Here is a 19365-nt window from a genome sequence, read left to right on the forward strand (position 1 = left end):
TATCCTCTAAAATCAGAATCCACCTGGCTGGCTCAGTGGTTGAGCATTGACCTATGAACCAAGAGGGCATGGTCAGGGCACAGCTCAGGTTGCAGGCTTGATCCCCAGGGCAGGAGGCAGCTGATCAATGATTCTCTCTCATCATTCATGTTCCTATCTCTCTTTCCCTCTCCTTTCCTCTCTGAAATCAATTTTAAAAAAAAATTTTTTTTTAAAGCAGAATCCAAAAGTACATGCATTTAGGCTCCAGGATATGCGCGGGTTCATTCATCAACGTTTCAGTCGTCAATTAAATCACACAGGATATGCTTTTTCTTTTTTCATAGACAAGCACAGTTTATTTCTACGTTACATTTCATATCACAAGCTAAACCACAGAAGCTGCCTGAACATACACCACCCTGGGCCCTTTTCCTCTGACCAAACGGCTAGAACCTTCTGGGCCATGCTGGCTTAAACTCTCCCTTTGTACCCTTTTGTGGGCCATAAAACCTCTATGAGAATCTGAAAAAAATTATAAGCTTTCCCCCCAATAAAAATGCACATTCACATAAGCACACAAATTCAGCGTACAATTCCCAGGGGCTCGGAGCCTCCCTGAAACACCGGGTTGACGCCGCTGGAACCCCTGGTCTAGACCATGGCCTGCAGGGGACAGCAGGGCAGCTGCAGCCCACACTGCAGGCTGCATTCGGGGAAGCTGGGGACGCTGTAGAACTTGATGAGTTTTTTGAAGGCACTTTTCTTCAGCAGCATCATCTCTTCAGGAAACCTAGAGAAGATGTTGACCGCGGAGGAGCCCCCATTCTTCACGGGCCCCTCTGAGGACAGTGGCTTCTGAGCACTCACAGGCACGCTGTTGCAACTGAGCGAGCGCACGGCCTTCTTCTTGTTCCGCACGGACAAGTAATTGATCAGGAAGGAGGACGGCTTGCGCTTGGCCACGGCTGGGGCCTCTTCGGAAAAGCAGTCCCCAGGTGGGTCCAGCAGGGTTTCCAGGGGAAGGCCGTCTTCCCTCCCCACGAGACCGGCCCCCACACGCTGAGGCTGCTTGACGATCCTCCGGGCCTCGGCTAGGTCATCCTCAGCCCCGCCGACGGACTGAAGGGCCGCTCCGCTGCTCAGGGCTCTGGGGCCCCTGGCTTGGGGGATGAGGCCCCTGGCCTGAGGGCTCGGCTGGGAGGTACAGTGCTGACTCAGGATGAGAGTGGCGGCGTCGCGAATGAGATTCCAGTCTCTCAGGATATCATCCCTGGTGGTGAACTGGGAGGTCACGGTGAAGCGGATGATCAACTTGTCCTGCACAGTGGCCGGGATGAGGAAGATTCGGCCAGCTTTAGCTATTTCCTTCAGCACACTCTCCGTGAGACAATTAGGACCCTGTTTGAAGGATAAAGAGAAGTGGAGTCTGTACCACATCCCCTGTAAGCATCCCCAAAGGCCCAGCATTTACAGTTCCCAACATGCGACGCGATCACCGAATAACATCATTCCTAGCCTCGGAAGAGGACATTACCTTGAGACGGAAAACCACCAGGCCAAGGTGCCTCTTGGCAGGAATTTCAAAGAAGGGGTCATTTCTGACCAGAGATTCAAAATACTTAGCCATTTCAGTCCCCTAGAATTGTAAATAGAGAGAGAGCTGAGATGAATAGCCAGGCAAGGGACCAGCATGCATTAACTTTCACACTGCTACGTGGGTTTAAGCCAGGGCCTTCGAACCATTGTGATCCGGATGGCTTCCGCCACATTTTCTTCTCTGTCTGATTTTGCTCCTGTTCCAAGCTGGAAACCTTCCCAGGACTCCCTGTTTCTTGTCATTTCAGATCTACCTCCAGACTCCTGTCTCAGGGCCTTCTTTCAACTCACCCCAGAACCAGAAGGCATGTACCGTATTTTCCGGCGTATAAGACGACTTTTTAACCCAGGAAAATCTTCTATACGCCCAGTCGTCTTATACGCCGGAAAATACGGTAGTAGTATTTTGTGATTGAGACCATCTGGCCGCATATCCTGCCTTCACAGCTTCTTGACCCGCCAACGCCAACGGGTCAAGTGAGGGCCAACACCCAGCCCAGGCCCTGCGTTCCCAGCCGGTGCCTCGTGAGGGTCGCAGCTTGTTTCCACTGCACATGAAGGCACCATCTTTCCCTCGCCTCCCAAACCTTTCCACCTCACATGCCCTTGCATCCCCTTCTCCCCGATATTCCACAAAGAACGTATTTTACACATCATCTCCATGTACACTGTGGAGAGGCTTTGTACCTCTTTAGAGGATACAGAGTTTCTGCTGGAGATGAAAAGTTTCTGGAAATTGATAGGAGTGACGGCTGCACACATTGTTATTTCACTTAATGCCACTTCGTTGTAGACTTACACATGGTTAAAATTGTAAACAATTTTAGGTATGTTTTACCATAATAAAAAAAATTAAGCTTTGCATCATATTGATCTTTCACTGAAATTTGGTCATTTCAATTTTTTTTCTATGTTATTTCCTATGTTATTAACTAAACAAGAACAGTACTTGTCTTCTTTCATTTCTTAAAATTTCTCCAACCATCCAATCATATCAATCAAACATTTGCTAAGTAATTGCTATCACCTGGTTCTCACACCTGCTACTCTATTTCAAGAGAAGGCAAGGGATTCAGCTAATCGTGCCTTTGACTAGGATGAAACAAGTTTCTCCAAGCCTCATCCAGAACCCTTGTCTCTTCCACAGCATGGTCTCTTTAAAACAGTCTTCAAGAACTCTTCATGTTCAGGTCCTAAGGCTCTCTCAGGGAAAGCACCCTGCTAAATATTGTCTAGCTGTTTTATGTGTCTTGCTCTGCTCAGAGTTCCTCTAGCTAACAAAGAGATGGCCACCCTGAATAGTCAACTCCCAGCAGCCCGAGAACAGCCCCAGACACCTGAGCCCAGCCTTCCTCCCCACTGGGACACATAGCAAACCCAGCTCCGCCCACAGTCCTCGCACAAACGATTACATACGTGTCTGACGTGCGCTTGTAGATTCTTCACCCCGAAGGACCGAATCACAAACCAGAGCTTAATAGAGCGAAACCGCCGGCTCAGGGGGATTTGCCAGTGCTAAAACAGAGGAACACGGAGCCAGGTTAGAGACAGGACGCCGCCCCCTCACGCACTCCTGGGCCTTAGCATCCTTGCCTGCCCAGCCCTCCAGGGATGGTCGGTATCACCAGATCTCTGAAGCAGTTGCTAAGGAGCAGCCAAGGCAAGTTACCCAAAGGCTTCCCTGTCATGTGACGAAGTCACTGATGAAGGTGACCAGTAAGTCCTTGTCCAAGAGCAGGACAAGTGGAAACCAAGTCCATGACCCTGAACCAAGGAGAAGACACTTGATGTTTAAGTGCAGCTTTAAACATTTCATCCCAGGCTGAAACTCAAGGTAAGAAAGGGCAATACATTTTTTTTTTCCTAAGGGAACCTCAGTTCCTTGAACAGCAGAAAATAAAGTTCTATTTCTACTCCCTACCCCAGCCCCAAACTGTAAAGTACAGCGGTCAAGAGCTCAGAGGCCGGAGCCCCTCAGACCTGGTGTCTCCTGAGTCTGCCCCACTGGGCTGTGACCTTGGGCAGTGCCACCTACCGGTTTTTTGTGAGGCAGAAAAGGAACAGCACCCCCAGGGAAGTGGTTCAAAAAGGGTGTAAAGAGCTTCACAGGAAGCTGACGGTCAGTTTGGGCTATTTACACACTTAAAATGTGAGCCACAAACCACAGTAGTATTTCTGCCTCGCACATAGATGGTCATCATTTCATTTCACTTTCTCGTCCTAACTTTTCCCTGTGCCCTCAGGGGGCATCACTCCAGCTTTCAGATTTCAAATGAGCATCTGCATGTCAGCTGCAGTCAGACTAAAATTGACCTTTTTTTCCTGGTGACTAAATTCAACAGAGCTTAAAGTTCAAGGTTGCAGGCACCATAGATTTGAAATTTTTCAATGCAATATCTCATCAATTTCTCAGATCTGAAAACAGAGCAAAGGATGTGGAAAACATTTACAGTTATTCTGATGGGTAATGTGGTTTCTAGTGACCTCTTCTTCAAATGTCAGGAAGCTTCTACCACAATTTCTGTTGACTGAAAACAAATATTGACCCCACTGAATATTTACCTACTCATCCACAGGATTGCCAAATCCTCCAAAACATGCTCACCTTCATCCTTCACCCCAGCTTCCTGACCCAGCCACAGTTGGGACCTTACCCCTTGGTTGAAACAGTATTTCTCCCACATCAAATACTAAGCCTTTGATTTCCAGGCAAAACACTCGTGGTGAGCACCAGCTTGGAAACTTTCATTTACCAGCAGAGGGCATCAAAACCCAGACACAGAGCAAAATCCCAAGGAAGACATCACCTCCACCACTTGTTAGATGGACACTGGGAGAAAAATGAATGGATGCTAGGGGCCTTCTCTAAAAAAATATTGCTTTCCAGATGCTTATAAATTAGCTACTTTATTTCACCAGCAAATTAAAGGAGAGGCAGAGATTATTTTAATTTTGATTTCTTCACACTCTGTCTATATACCCAGTTATTCCTCTTGTCACTATTCTAAAACCAACCCATGTTGACCCAGCTGGGTGGTTCCTGCTGATAGTATCTTTTGGGCTTACAACGGGTGACATGCTTTTCTTTAACTCAAGGCATTCCCGAACCTCCTCTGTGTACTTCACAATCTTGCAGGTCTCCTCTGCAAGACAATGCCTTCCCCCACTCCCCGCCCCACATCCCTAATGTCAGAGAACCGTGCCCTGAGTTTGGGTGGCTCCAGGTCCCCAGGAATGAAGCCCCTAAGTCTTCTCTCCCAGGATGCTGTGGGCTTCTATTTAAAACTGCAGCTGCCTGGGTGAAAAGGAGCTCGGGGCACAGGTCAGAGCAGTAGGGAAGACCCCCCAGGTCACAGCAAATAGCAGCTTTAGTTTTCCAGGAGTTTCTCTGTAGACTTGAAAATTAAATCCATGGGATTAGAGGTGAGAGAAGAAAAGGTACAAAGCAGCACTTTCTAGATGTGGAAATAGGAACAGTAAGTTTCCAGACTCATAGATGCAGAGAATAGACTGGTGGTGGCTAGAGGGGTAGGGAGACTGGGGAGGGGTGAAAGAGGTAAAGGGATTAATAAGTACAAATTGGCAATTACAGAATAGTCATGGGGCTCTAAGGTACAGCATAGAAAATATAGTCAATAATATTGTAATAGCTATGCATGGTGCCAGGTGGGTACTGGAAATATTGGGGGCACCACTTTGTAAAATATATGATTGTCTAACCACTATGCTGTATGCCTGAAACTAATACAAAATAATATTGAATGTGCACATATAAGGAAGTCAAGGTCCACTAAGTTTCCCAACGCCACTGCCGCCTCCCCGTGGACATGACAAGCAATTTATTTGTTTGCCCTACAATTACAGGAAGGACTGTCTTCTAACTGCGGCGTTAAATCTGAAGAACCTGTTTCCCCAAGAGATGGGGAATGTGGGCTGAGAATGTGGGCAGGGTGGAAAGACTGAGATGCAGCTAGTGAAAACACCGGGAATGTTTAGAAGCACCCAGAAACTCAGGAAGGATGTCCCTGACCCGCCCCAAGGTGGAGCCTTCCACAGTGCCTCTACGTGGACAAAAACAAAAAAAGTGATTTAAGCAAGGAACCCCTTTTCCTACTCAAGGAAATTCTGCACCCTGCCCTGCTGCTGGGTGGCAGGCAGAAAAGATTGTCCAGGACAGAGGAAGAAGAGAATTGCTCCGTTCTTGGTAAGGAGACAATTCTCAGAATAATAAAAAAAATAAAAATAAAAAATTTTAAGGGCCACAAAAAAATTAAAACATAAATAAAAATTTAATAAAAGGGCCACAGTATTTAGGAAAGGTGCAGACTGCCTCAAAAGTTGGCCTCGTTTTTAGGGTTTTTAAAGTGTCCTGCGTTTCAGGCTGGGCACAGGTCTACAGTAGCAGTATTAGGGGGTGGACTCCCCATGTGCCACTTTCTGACCAGAGCTGACATACAGGAGGCCCTGGGGGGTCACGTGCAGCCAACTTCCATTTCAGAACCCCCACCCCTGCTCGTTCCTGGCCACTCACCATGAAGTCGGTGGCCGCGCCCGAGTTGGCATGCCTGAGGTAGACGGGGTTCACGCTGAAGGTCTGCTGCAGCTTGTACTTGTTCTTGACCCTGTGGGTTCCCAGAGGGCGTAAGTGGCAGAGGCCTCTCCAGGGGGAGCAAGGCTTTCCCGGGGGCTGCGGGCTCGGCTGCCACACTCACCAGAACCCGGTACAGTCAAAGTGCACCATCATCCACTTGGAAGGATTAAAGGTGAAGGAGTCGGCGTACTCAATGCCCTTCAGGAACCCCCGGAACTCGGGGCACAGGAAGGCAGTGCCCGCATAGGCAGCATCGATGTGGAGCCACAGCCCTTCCCTGGCACCTGAAGGGGCAAAGGTCACCTGGCTGGGAGGTGGGGCCGGGGTGGGAGTGGGGGTTGCCACCAGCCAGCTAAAAGGCATCTCTTGTCTGGCCCAGCTGGCTGGTGGGCTACCAGAAAAGAGCCGGGAAAGGCCGGCCTGCTCTGGCTTCCTGAGACATCAAGGCCCGTGGAGGTGAGAGGGAGCCTCGGTGTGAGGAGTGGGCTGGAATGAGGCCCCACCACCTCCTACAGGAAGAGCCTACGGAGCCCCACCCCGGCCTTTTTCCCTCCCTGGCCAGGGGGCAACACCCTGTTGGCCTCATCCTAGAGCTTTCTGACACAGACCCCAACTTGCCGCTGGCCCGGAGAGCAATGTTAATGCGTCTAGTACACGCATTAGAGAGGGATGTCCCTCATCCTAGCTGGTTTCTTGCTCAGAGATTTAAACAATCACATTTGGGCATTTTTCTCGGTCTTGATCTCCCTCCATGGTTTCCCCTACCCTACACTTTTCATTTTCTTAGCCTAGATCAGAAAACATCTCACTGTCCTCATTCTCCCCGTGCGTTGGGATGCAGCCTGCTTTAAGCCGATTTCGACATAAAGTGAGAGGGTGAGAAGCCCGAGGCTCACACTGTGGCCTCCTAGGACAGGACGCAAGGGAGAGCAGCTCTCAGCCCTGGTCACACCTCTGGGGAAGCAGTGGCCTGGCTGTCTGGGAGGACACATTTGTCACCTGTGGTGGCTCTTCCTACACTCTCTGCAATGACCATGGAGGGGCAAGTTAATTCCACAGAGTTCCTTTCAGGTTCTTGCACTAGGGAACATTCTAGAATTCATTACTTGTCTTCCCAGCCGGACAGGGCAGACTTACATATGGGGCCCAGCTCTGACAGGCAGTCGAAGGCACAGACCCCAGTGGTCCCCAGGGTTGCACAGACCTGGAGGCAAACACAGGAAGTTAACGTGAAAAGGTTCTTGGGCTCTTGGGACACATTTGGCTTGAAAGAAAATTTAACCACAGTTATTATCTACCCCACCCATTCCACTAGACTCTAGAGCCATGGGTATCTCACACTATATTTTACCATGGCCTACAGTAAGAACTGCATCTTAGCCCAGTCGATGTGGCTCAGTGGTTGAGCATCAGCCCATGAATCAAGAGGTCACGGTTCGATTCCCATTCAGGGCACATGCCCAGGTTTCGGGCTCGATCCCCACTAGGGGGCATGTAGGAGGCAGCCGATTGATGATTCTCTGTCATCTTTGGTGTTTCTATCTCTCTATCCCCCCTTCCTCTCTAAAAATCAATAAAGACATCTTTTTTAAAAAACGAAATGCATTTTATATGGTAACCTAGTACCTATATACATGTGTATTTAAAATAAAAGTTTCACCGAACAATACATCCTCTGGCTACAGAAATGCAGTTGGAGATTTTTCTATTCCATTTCTTTTTTTAATGCTGGTTATGAAACCCCCAAATTTATTTTCTAACATACAAACAAATAGCAACTCATAAATTATAACACATTGCATTGGAGGGCCTTTCTGCTTCTGTTTGCAGCGTGTTACTGACCTGAATTCTGCCAATATTCCTTCCTCACCTCCAAGTCTATCAGACTGAGCTCAGAACACATTCCGACTTACAAAAACGGGCACCAGGCCCTGCTCCTTGTCCTCCTCGATGGCTTTCTGAAGAGCTTCCCCTCGGAGTGAGAAGTTGCTGTCCACGGGCAGAAACTTCATCTTCACAAGAGAAATCAAACCAGCCTTTTCCACTGAGGAGTGAGCCTGGCAGGACCACGGGAACGGTTAGCAGAGTCATCCTGGGAGGAGCACTCCCCAGGAACTGCTGAAGCCAGACTAAGGGAGTCACATACAACATTCAACACTTGTCTGTCCCTGCGGTTCCTGGAGACAGTCTCTCAGGCCTGAGCTCCCCTAAGCCCCAGTACACCCGTGTCTAGAAGAAAATGACTCCAGGGCCAAGACTCCGGAAGCCAAGCAATGGCCTGAAGGTATGGCCTGTGGTGGGCAACTCACCTGGTCAGAGGCGTAGGCAATGAGCCGCGCGTTCAGGGTGGACTCGTCTGCCCCGGGCTCAGACGCTTTCATTTCCAGGATTTTGTTCTTTCTTGCCGCCAGTAAGGCGATCAAGGTGGACTCACTGACTGTGCTCTGTGCGGGAAGAAGGATTACCAGTGGCAGCCTCTCCCTGGGTTCTCGTCCAAGTGCCCCAGGCTCTTCACAGGGGTGTGTGAGTGTGTGTGTGTGTGTGTGTGTGTGTGTGTGTGTGTGTGCGTGTGTGTGTGTGTGTGTGTGTGTCTAATAGCTATTCCTCAAAAAAGCACACAGCTCCTGCCTAAGCTCACAGACCTATTCTGCATTCTCCATTCACAGCACCCTAAGCAATCCTGGGACACCTCTCTAACTTTCCAGGGAAGTAATGAAAGCACATTTTCACCTAAAACCAGCATCTTTATTAGAGAGGCCGCAGAAACCAAAAAGAGAAAGGTTAGCCCCTGATAGATACAAGTTTGGTTATAGATGTGTTTGTTCCTCTTGTAAAACATGCTTAAAAGAAAGCGCTCTCGTCCCAGCCGGTTTGGCTCAGTGGATAGAGTGTCGGCCCGCAGACCAAAGGGTCCTGTGTTCGATTTTGGTCCAGGGCACGTACCTCGGATGCAGGCTTAAATCGATGTGTCTCTCTCACATCGATGTTTCTCTCTGTGTGTCTCTCCCCATCCCTTCCACTCCCCCCCCAAAAAAAAAAATTAATGGAAAAATATCCTCAGGTGAGGATTAAAAAATAAAATAAGAGATTTTTAGAGGCTATACTTTCTCATTATGATGCAGTAAAATTCAAAATAAATAATAAAAAATGGTCAAAATATATTTATGCTTGGAAATTGAGAAACATTAATTTAACCCTAATTAAAGAAAGAAGGCGGGGGGCGGGGGAGAAAGTACTCTCAATTCATTAGGTAAGCAAATGGAGCTTGTTTCCACAGGGATATCCCAAAGAGAGGGTCCTGGCCTCTAAGAGGCTGGTAACTTTGGCCTCCGTTTTGCTGCCAATGGCGCTCGGGACCTTGAGCTACTATTTCCCTCTGGAAGACTTTTTCCATTTATAAAATGGAGCGCGTCCCTTTAACTGCCTCCAGGATGAGAGTCCTGACTATCCCAATGAGGGTTGGCCAGGACTTTGCTCTGGTTATGACGGTGGGGATGCTGGGGGCCACCTCAGCAGCCTCACAGGATCCTTACGGTTTCTCCTCATTCATCCACTCAGTCTTCGATGTCTTTGCCTCTGGAAATCTTCAGGAGACCTACAGCTGATAGCTCCCTGCTTTCAGGCAGTGTCCCGGGAGTGGTATGGACCACATTCCCCTACATCAGTGATGGCGAACCTATGACACGCGTGTCAGCACTGACACGCGTAGCCATTTCTGATGACAGGCAGCCACTGAGGCGGCCGCATGCCGAGGATGAAACATTTGCTGCTCCTGAGGATAAAACATTTGCAAAATAATGTTTTTTCCTCAAAGTGACACACTACCCGAGTTATGCTCAGTTTTTTGGCGAAGTTTGACACACCAAGCTCAAAAGGTTGCCCATCACTGCCCTACATAGTCAGTGGCTGGAAATCACTCCACAACAAAGAAGCCAGCAGAGTGGTAATAATAACACCACCTTAGTGCTGTATAGCAATTTGTAATTCCCAAAACACTTTCTGTCAGCCCATTTGCTCCTCATAAAACCTCTCTGAGATTCTTGTGATTCTTGTCTAAAAGATGAGGATAATGATGCTCAGAGGTTACAGGACTCAACCAAGTTCACCCGGCTGATGAATGCAGGTAAAACATGGTTTGGGCTTAGACGGGCTTTTCTTTCACTTACCAGCTGTGTGACCTGCAGCAAGCTTTTAACCTCTGTGACCTTCAGTGCTCTTATCTCAAAAATTGGGAATGATGATGTTTACCTACAGGTTTCTTGAGATGAATGATGAAAAGCAAGATCATGTACAGCAGACATTTAGCATGTTCTCCCAGATAGACCATCTGAAGTTTTAGCTACTTGCTAACACCCAGAACGTCCATGACATACAATAATGGGTCTGTCTAGTGAGATTCACACTTTAATCCTGGTGCCAGGTTGAAGTGAGACAGGGAGTCACTTCGTTAACAAGTGGACCCATCGAACTTTCCAGTCCCCATCTCAGGGCAGTGTGGGTATTTTTATTGAATAGAAGAATTCTTTTAATCCTCAAATCCACTCTGTGAGTGTGAGGTGTGAGGGAAATATTATCATCCTATTTATATATTATAAAACTAGGAAAATTGCACATTATAGTAGAATTCAAGAATTTAGGGGTTCTCAAAGTTCTCAGAACCAAGCCCTCATGAATGTCAAGGGTTTATGGCAATGGGCATGGTCTCTGGCCAGCACCCAGAAAGGTCCACTATGCTGTATTACTCTTGACTATATACACTGAGTGGCCAGATTATTATGATCTCTGAACGCATAATAATCTGGCCACTCAGTGTGTATATTAGAGGCTCGGTGCATGAATTCGTGCATGGGTGGGGTCCAGCCAGCCTGGCCGGGGGAGGGGACATGGGCGGTTGGCCGGCCTGCCTGCTGGTCAAGGGAACAATTTGCATATTAGCCTTTTATTATATAGGATATACACTGAGTATAACATATATGTATTATATGTTATAATATATAATGTATAACATATATATATATATTATATATTTATATATTTATATACCGTGTTTTCCGGCGTATAAGACGACTTTTTAACCCAGGAAAATCTTCTATACACCCAGTCGTCTTATACGGCAGAAAATACGGTATATATAAATATATATATTTGAAGAACCATCATTTGATAGATATACAAAAGATAGGTTGTAGGACTAGACAAACTGATGTATGCTGTTAATTTCTCACTGCCAAGGGCCTCCTGGACCTAGGAGGGATGGGAAGAACCTCTACTTGCTTCTCTTTTCCCATTAACATATAGTGTAAAGTGGGACAAGGGAGGGGAGTTGTTAGATTGTAAACTAAGAAACCTGAATCCAGTAAGACAGGAAATGTGATGATGCGTTGACCTTTTCATCTTTTTCAAGGAAAGGAGAAAGAGTGGAGGTGGTGGAAGCATCAGTGTGGACTAAGTGGAAGTTGAGAAGGGAGTGGCAGCAATGGGTGGGGGTGGCCAAGGAGGGGGTGGTAGCTATGCCAGTGATGGTGTGGGTGATGATGGTGTCAACCATGACAGTGATGATGGTAATGGCGATGGTGGGGGTGTGAGTGACATGTGGAGACTCCTGACGAACAGGAGAATTGCCCAGGCAAGGGTTTGGCTTATCTCTCACTACCTATTCCCCATGCTAGGGGGAACTTGGACAATGGAGGCACCTGCAAGACGCCTCCCCCATGGCTGCCAGGGTGGTGGTGCAGGAAGTGCTCTGGGAGTCCCAGCATTTTCGCCAGCCAGTCCATGACGTTCATCTCCAGCTCCGTGCACGCAGGGCTGGAAGCCTGAAAGAGGGAAAGCAGTCTCGTCTGGTTAGCCCCAGGGCACCAAGATGGGCCCACCGGCCCCAGAAATACATCTGTCTCTGCCCTGGTATTCTCCTGGCCGTGATGGTATCCCTGGAGAAGGGGTCAAGGCCAGGCCCTGTGCCCCAGCCCCACCCACCCTCTATCAAACCAAAAAGGGAAAAGAATGCGGGGCTTTGGATTCTTGCCACCCTCGATGATGTGGATTCTCCTGGGACTCCAAGCCTTAGAAATGGTTGCTTCCATTGGGCTCCCCAAGTCCCTTAAATACCCAGCTGAGATGCATTCTATAGGCCAGGAGGAAGTTTTAGGACTAAGAAAGCAAGCACTCCTTCCTGGAAATAATAGCACCTATCTTCCCCTCTCAAACCCTCCCCTCCCCTCCCGCCAACACACACATCCTATAACAATTCAGGCTTAAAATATAAAGCTATTCTAAGAGTATTCTGGCATAATTTAAAGCTGATTGGTGCTTAAGGGTTTATTAAGGGAAGTCTTAGGGCCTCAAAGACAAGAGCACAGATGAAGTTGTATCTACAGGCACCAAAGTGCGTAGTTAGGGTCACAAACGGTGGCAATAACCAGGTCTCAGTCCAAAGCTCCTCTTCTCTCTTTGAGCTGTGTGCTCGTGGGGAGATAAGGTACTTAAGCCTCGCTTTCTTCATTCACAAAATGGGGCTTATACTCACGATTCCATAGGATTGAAGGACAAGTTGAGATCATTTATGTAAAGCTTAAGTCCAAAGAATATAGCCATTGTTGATATTTAACTTGGAACCCTATTCGGAGACCAGGACCAAGTATGTGTGCCCGCGGATGTCACTTCCTGCTGCGTCCCCGTGGCCACTGGTCATAGATACAGCCGCTGCTACTCACCCAGGTGAATCCCAAGCAGTTGATGGCATCAGCCAGCATGTCGCCCAGCAGTGACGGCCAAGAGGTGAGAGCTGGGTAGTAGGCGTGCATATGGGGGCTCTGCCAATGTACCACCTGGAGGCAGAGCATGTACACAGGTGACCCCGGGAGGCATGTGCAGGAGGCCGTCCTCCTCCAGAGACCCTCCCTGGCAAGGGGAAGCACCCAGTCCAGTCTGGAGATGGGCTGCTTCCCACATTTTTAAGCCAGCCAACTAAGTGACACAGCTCCGTACAAATAAGACATATTCACGGTGTCCTTGCCACCCACGTTTCCCATCCTCTCAGCTAGATCTTCAGTGGAGCATTTGCAAATATGCAAAGACCAGAAGGGAATATGTGAAATGGAAACTGCTATAGTAATTAGAGTTGGGGATTCTCGGTAATGTTCACATTAGTCTCCAATGCTTATCTCCCCCGCCACCCCTGGAGAAGGGGAGAAGGGGAGACTGTTGGGGACAGCCGGTTGCTTGTAATAATAAAAGAAGGGGAGACTGTTGGTAATAAAAAGAAGGGGAGACTGTTGGGGACAGCCACTTGCTTGTCACATCCAGTTTCGCAAAAAGCAGTCTTTGTGTTAGGGATCGCTGAGCTCTCTGGGCAAGCATGTCCAGCGGGGGGTCGGGGTGAATGGATTCAAATCTGTCCTTAGCTTCCCAGTGGGGATGGAGAGAGGAGAGAAGAGGGAAGGAGAAGTGGAAGCCCAAAGGCATGGGACCCCTGCCTCCAGGCTAACCCCTGAGCCCACACTCAGCTTAAGCTGGATGTAAGGAGGAGCCAAGTAGAACAGGCCCCTGAAGCATCCTCAGGGGCTCGCTGGCCTCCCTGATGATCTAATCTGGCTTCATCTCACTTCTCTGCCAACACACCCTGTTTATCTCTTCATTCTTGGCCTTGAGCAATGCTGTGTGCCCTCACAGGAAGGTATTGCACACACAGTTATGACCCCCTAAAATCTGTCAATTCACAGAAAGCTACAACCTATTCATTTCCTCCACAGATCCTTGCCCAACTCCCCGGTCTCTTTGATCCCTTCCCTCAGCCCATGGAACACTCTCTTTCCAGTTGTTACATTCCTCTGAGAGCTCATTAGATGACACCTTGGTGTAGCATCGAGTTATTTAGGGGGCACAAATTCCTGTTATCCCTCCAGAGCAAGGACAGTGTCCTGGACAGCGTGTATGGTAGAAGGAGCCTCGGGTTTAAATTCAAAGGCACAGGTTCCAGTCCCACCTCTGCCCCTGACCAGCTGTGTCACCTTGTCTATTTACTGTGAAGCTACTGAACTTAAGCTCCAAGGTCCCATGTTTGTATGATTCTCTTTTGAGACCCATCCTTAATTTTATTTTCTTAAAGGGGATCTTAAAATTTGTAGGGGATTCAGACCCCATAAAACCAGGATCTTCCCCTGAACCTCTCTCAACCTCAGTTTCTCATCAAAAACTAAATCCTGTCTCCTGGGGTTGCTGTATAAACTGGCCTGGAGGAAATGTATCAAATGTAAAGCACCAATGTGAACGGTGATCACCTGGTGATGGGCACATCGTTTATCCTGACTTGACTCTTAGGTGATCATACCTCTTCCTCTGAGTTGCACCAGGCGGGAGGCATCGTAGGTAACAGCAGTATCTCCCACTCTCCATGATTTACCTTATTTAATTCTCACAGCACCCCTATGAGGTAGGTTCTGCCACGATCCCTGTCTTACAGATGAGAATTGGGGCTGGCTGAGAGGCAGCGTCCCCGGGATCACACATCCCTCGGAGGGGCAGGCAACAGAGCCCAGACAAACACCCAGCGCTGTCCGACTCCAGAGCCCAACCGCCTAAGCAGGATGGCATCCTGCCCTCTCCCCGCTGCTGCTCTCCCCTCAACAAGAGTAGACGAGGTTTTTCTAACCAGGATGGGAATTAAAGCTAAATGATCGTGGTTGTTTTTTGTTTTTTGTTTTTTTCCTTCTCTTTGCATCGCAGAGGTGGCCAGGAGAGAAAAATTAACCCCGTTGTCAGTGAGGTGCTGGCCAAAATGAGAAAGCAAAGGGCCAACAGCTTTCAGGCCAGCTCCGAGCGGCTGTGCAGCCTGTGAGATGAGATGAGCGATTGGGCCTCGTTACTGACGTGCTTAGCGACATTATTTTGGAAACGCAGAGGAGGGCTCCATCTTCCTGATCCTATCAAGGGGCAATTGGGCGTTCTGGTGAGATACACACAGTGAGATAAGCCAGAGGGACGATTATCAAAACAGACAGACATCTCTGTCCAGAAATGAGCCTCTTTGACCGCACTCCCAGCAACTGCTGGAATTTCTCAATCGAATGAATCAGCTCATTTCCGCCTCTTCTGACAGTTGCTTTCCCAGCACTACCAACTTACCGTTGGCCCCTCAGCAGATGACATTTTACAGAATCAAATCCATGAGATAATCTTATCAGGGAGCTAGCCTCCTTAGTAAAATTTTTATTGCTATAAAAATTTTCAAAAGACGCTTCTGAAATAGGCTGACTGGTCAGAGAGACGAGTATTTGGCGTGGCACAAACTGGCCATCACTTTCTGAGTTCGAGTAGCTTCTCGCCCCTGGCTCCAGGCACAGGTCGGCACACCTGAGGCCACAGCTCTTCGGGGGTGACGGGAGCAGCTCTCGAGTTGGCCTCGGGCAGAGCTGCTGGGCATGTGCTGGTCAGAGCACCAAGGCCCCTCGCGGGGGAGTGAGCGGGACAGCCCCTGTGGGGGGCACAGCCGAGGGAGGGCGCCTGGGGGCACGGCCCAGCCTGAGGCCCTCAGTCCCTCACCAGCGGAGACCTCTGCGTAGGAGAAACGGCAGAGCCTTGGGAGTTAGACTGGCCCAGGTTAAAACCCTGGGTCTTCCAGGCACGAACCCTGTGGCTTTGGGAAGACAATGAACTCTGTGCCTCAGTTTACTCACGTGTAAAGCAGGGATCGTAGGGTCCCCGTCGGATAAGACAAGCTGGCCTGTAGTGCGGCTGGTACAGTGCCTGGCATGTGGCCTGGAGCCCAGTAAAGGGCAGCCCTTCCCGAGGAGGAGGACTCTGCGCTGTCAGCGGGAATGCCCTCCTCAGCTCCTCACTCCTGGCGGCAGGGACATGGCCAGGGCCCATGGCCGCGAGCCTCGCCTCCAGCCCCAGCCCCGGGCAGCATCCAGCTTCTGCCTGCACCCTGGCCCCTGGCTGCCCCCAGGTCGTGCCCTTTGTCTCCAGGAGTGTGGGCGAGTCGGGGAAAGCCCCTTGTTACTCCGGAAAAGCAGCTCCATCACCAGACCTCCGCCTGATCAGGAAGGAGGTGGCTGCGCCTCCTGGAGGAGGGAGAAGGGGCTGGCGCCTCACTCAGCCTCCCAGGTGCCCAACCCTCAGGGGGCTGTGTCCTCAGCCTCCTTCTTGCTCTGTCGCACGTCCCGGAATTCTGTGGGAGCCCTGGTCCTGCGGCTGTGCTTCAGGGGCCACCCCAGCCCCCTCTCTCCATCGTGCTCGCCACAGGTGTCCTCCCTCCTCAGACCCAATCTCACGTCCCCCCACCCATTGGACAGCCGCACTTCTGTCCCACGAGGCCCTGGGCGCAGTCCTTATTCTCTCTCGCTCCCCACCCGACGCTACAGCCCCCCTGGCATCAGAAACCACATTTCAGTCGAAGTCCTGGCCCTCCACGTGCCCAGAAGTTGGGTTTGAATGTCGGCCAAGTGGCTGAAAGCTCATCCCAGGCCTTTCCCGTGCCTCCCGCCCACCCTTCTGTGCCCCAAAGTCCAGAGTCTCTCCTGTGACCGTTTCTCACCCCAGGCATGATGATTCGCTCGATGTCCCCAAAGATGCTGTCCCAGCTGTCGGGTTCCTCGGGCGCGCTCTCGGGCAGCTGGGCTCGCAGGTAGCCGGGCCGCACATCTGGGGTCACCGGCCGCTCCCGCACGGTGCTCAGGTACTGGCAGATGTAATCCACCATCTGCTTTCCTGCAAGGGAGGCAGAGGAACCGGCCTCGTGTCCCCTGCCTGGGCCTGGCCCAGGTGTGCTGTGCCCCTCGTGTCTGGGCTAAGAAACGTGGTGAAAGGGAGATGGGTTCATGGGGGGTGAGGGGGTCGGGTGCCCAGCAGAGGCCTTGTCTTCAAAGGAACAAAACGAGTGAGGGAGTGAATGAATGATGGAGGGAATGTGTGAGTGGACAAATGAACAAGAGGGAAAATCTCCAAAGCACAAAACTCCAGGGTCAACGTAAACCACTTCCTTTTCCTCCCCTTCCCTGGTCTGTATCAGCTTTGATCATCTCTCCCGCCTTTCTCCCAAAAACAGAGCATCTGTCAATGCATTGCCTTACAGGTTCAGCAGAAACTCTGTGGCTCTTTCTATCCAAACACTGTTACACACACACACTCACACACGCACTCACACACACACACAGACCACACGCTTTGTTAGCACAGATGGCAAGTTCCCATTCCGGGTTCTGATGAAAGGGGGGAAATCTATCTGTTCACCATTCCCAATGGATCAAAAATTCCTCATGTGTTTTAGAGCCATAAACTTCTTTAAGAATAGGATTAAAACTATAGGCTGACATACATGCAAAATTTGGTCTATAATTTCTGAGGTTCATGGAATTCCTAAAGCACAATCACAGGCCCCAACTAAGAACCCTGCACTAGCCTGAAATCTTGCCTGAATCACTTTACCTGCCCCCTCCCCACCGCCGCCGCCGCTCGTGCTTAGAACATTTTTAGATGCTCCCCCACAAAAAAAAAAAAAAAAAATTTAACCAAATGAATGAACAAATGAATAGGAAGAAAGGTAGCCGAGTCAAACACTCGGAAGCCACTGCAAATGATTTATTCTCTCTTCCCGTTCATTTCTCCAGGAGGGAGTTTCAGTCTGCGGTGCCTCTGTTGGAGTCTCTCTCAGACTCTCTCTCTCTCTCCATCTCCCCATCTGTGTCTGCATATTCATCTCTCTTTCCCAATATATATAATTCCTCCTTGGTACTCCTTAAGCTCCTTTTCCCCATGCAAAAAAAATCAAGTAAAATAAAATAGAGAAAAGGAAAGGGAACCTGAGCCACTTCCCTCTGCACCACCTCATGCAAAATTCTTACGACAGCCTCGGACAAAACTGGGAATGAGACCAACGCTTCCGTGCCCTTCTCTCTTGGTTTTGCTCTCCTTCAACCCTCCCACGGCCCGATGCTTCTCGTGCCTGCAGCAGGCCCCCACCAGAGGCCTGGGAGCCCTGGACCTAGCCCTCCACTTGTCCAGGGACAGCACGAAATGTATTTGTGTTCCACTCACACACAAGAACCTGCTCTCAGCTGAAAGTGCCTTCGGAAAGCAATGATAGAAGCTAGTGCAGATTAACATCTACAGGCTAACAGCCACTTAGTGAGTTATGTCTGGATGGAGGAGAGAAAAAAAAAAACTTGGATGCTGACACAGGACAATAACTTACAGCAAAGGAATTTCAGGAAACATAACCAGATAGTGGGAGGAGGATATAAAAACTTAGAAAGAAATTATAAGCAACGACCTGCTTCCCGTTCTCAGGAGAGCCATGCCTGGACATGGGATAACCATTTGGTTTTGCCCCGCACACAAGGCTTGGTGTGTAGCAGGTGCACACTAAACTTTTACAGAACGTATGACCGAAAGAAAGAACACTACTGAAAAGTCCACACATAGAAAAATGAATACTAAGAAAGAAAAGATCTTGCAGTGACTACAGAATACTTAGGGAATTTTTTTTCCTATTTCAGGATACGAATAATCAATCCCCCGTTTGCCATTTAGTGGAGCAGGAATCCAAATCCTCTATTCTGTGAGAGAGTAGAAAAGCATGGCATGGCAGAGTGGGCGTATATGAGAGTGGGTATATGAGAGGAAGAATGAAAGAGGTGGAGAAAAGTTTTAAGCTCTGGTCCCACATTCCTTTCGCAGAAAAAAATTTGCAGCAGCCAAGTCTAACTCCCAGTCAAATGACACCCCAAAAATCTAAGGACCCACAACCGACAGCAGCTCTTGCGGCTGGCAGGCAGCGGGGAATAGGGCCCGGGGTGCCCCTGGCTCACCTCTCTCTCTGTACTCCTCGGGCTCCATCATCTCAGTCAGTCTCAGTCAGTCTCACTCCTCACAGACTCTACGAGGTCCAAGGGGCGCTCCTGGGCAGCAGGATGGGGCCCTGTATTTAAAGGGTTCTCCCGCGTTCCACCTTAGCTCCGCCCTCCAAAAGCCCTTCCTCTGGGCTGAATTAATCCACCCCTTCCTCTACCAGTGCTGAGGGACAGTGACCACGACTTTGATCAAGAAATGGAGGAAGAAACATTGCACTTAGCAACCCGAGCCTGCAGGGAAGTGTGGTGAAGAGCCCTCAGTTCTTTCTGCCCCTGGCTTCAGACAGGCGCCAGCCTCAGACAAAGCTCCCAGCTCGTAGCCCAGAACAAAGCCGAGGGTATGCAGAA

The 19365-nt window shown here is 49.5% G+C and overlaps 1 protein-coding gene across 2 annotated transcripts; it reads right to left on the reverse strand.

Moving 5' to 3' along the window:
- Positions 1–445: 445 nt before the first annotated feature.
- Positions 446–19050, reverse strand: HDC (histidine decarboxylase). Of its 2 annotated transcripts, XM_079769992.1 has the most exons (12): positions 18976–19050; positions 16704–16876; positions 12883–12996; positions 11863–11985; positions 8479–8613; positions 8083–8226; positions 7307–7373; positions 6291–6453; positions 6110–6200; positions 2995–3093; positions 1517–1618; positions 446–1380 (listed from the first exon to the last, which is right to left on the reverse strand). In XM_079769992.1, the coding sequence occupies exons 1-12, from the start codon at positions 19004–19006 to the stop codon at positions 634–636; spliced, it is 1989 nt and encodes a 662-aa protein (XP_079626118.1). In that variant the 5' UTR covers positions 19007–19050; the 3' UTR covers positions 446–633. The 2 variants fall into 2 exon arrangements, with proteins under 2 accessions (XP_079626118.1, XP_079626119.1); XM_079769993.1 differs by lacking the exon at positions 2995–3093.
- Between the last annotated feature and the right edge of the window lie 315 nt (positions 19051–19365).

The sequence above is a fragment of the Cnephaeus nilssonii genome (assembly GCF_951640355.1).
Source record: "Cnephaeus nilssonii genome assembly, chromosome: 4".
NCBI classification, from domain to species: Eukaryota; Metazoa; Chordata; class Mammalia; order Chiroptera; family Vespertilionidae; genus Cnephaeus; species Cnephaeus nilssonii.

Excerpts from the sequence above, each read along its gene's own strand:
- HDC (XM_079769992.1), bottom strand. The coding sequence starts at position 19,006 with ATGATGGAGCCCGAGGAGTACAGAGAGAGAG. Across the intron at positions 6,454-7,306 it reads GTCAGAGCTGGGCCCCATAT|GTGCCAGGGAAGGGCTGTGG; the intron begins GTAAGTCTGCCC and ends TTGCCCCTTCAG. Across the intron at positions 6,201-6,290 it reads TTTGACTGTACCGGGTTCTG|GGTCAAGAACAAGTACAAGC; the intron begins GTGAGTGTGGCA and ends GGGAACCCACAG.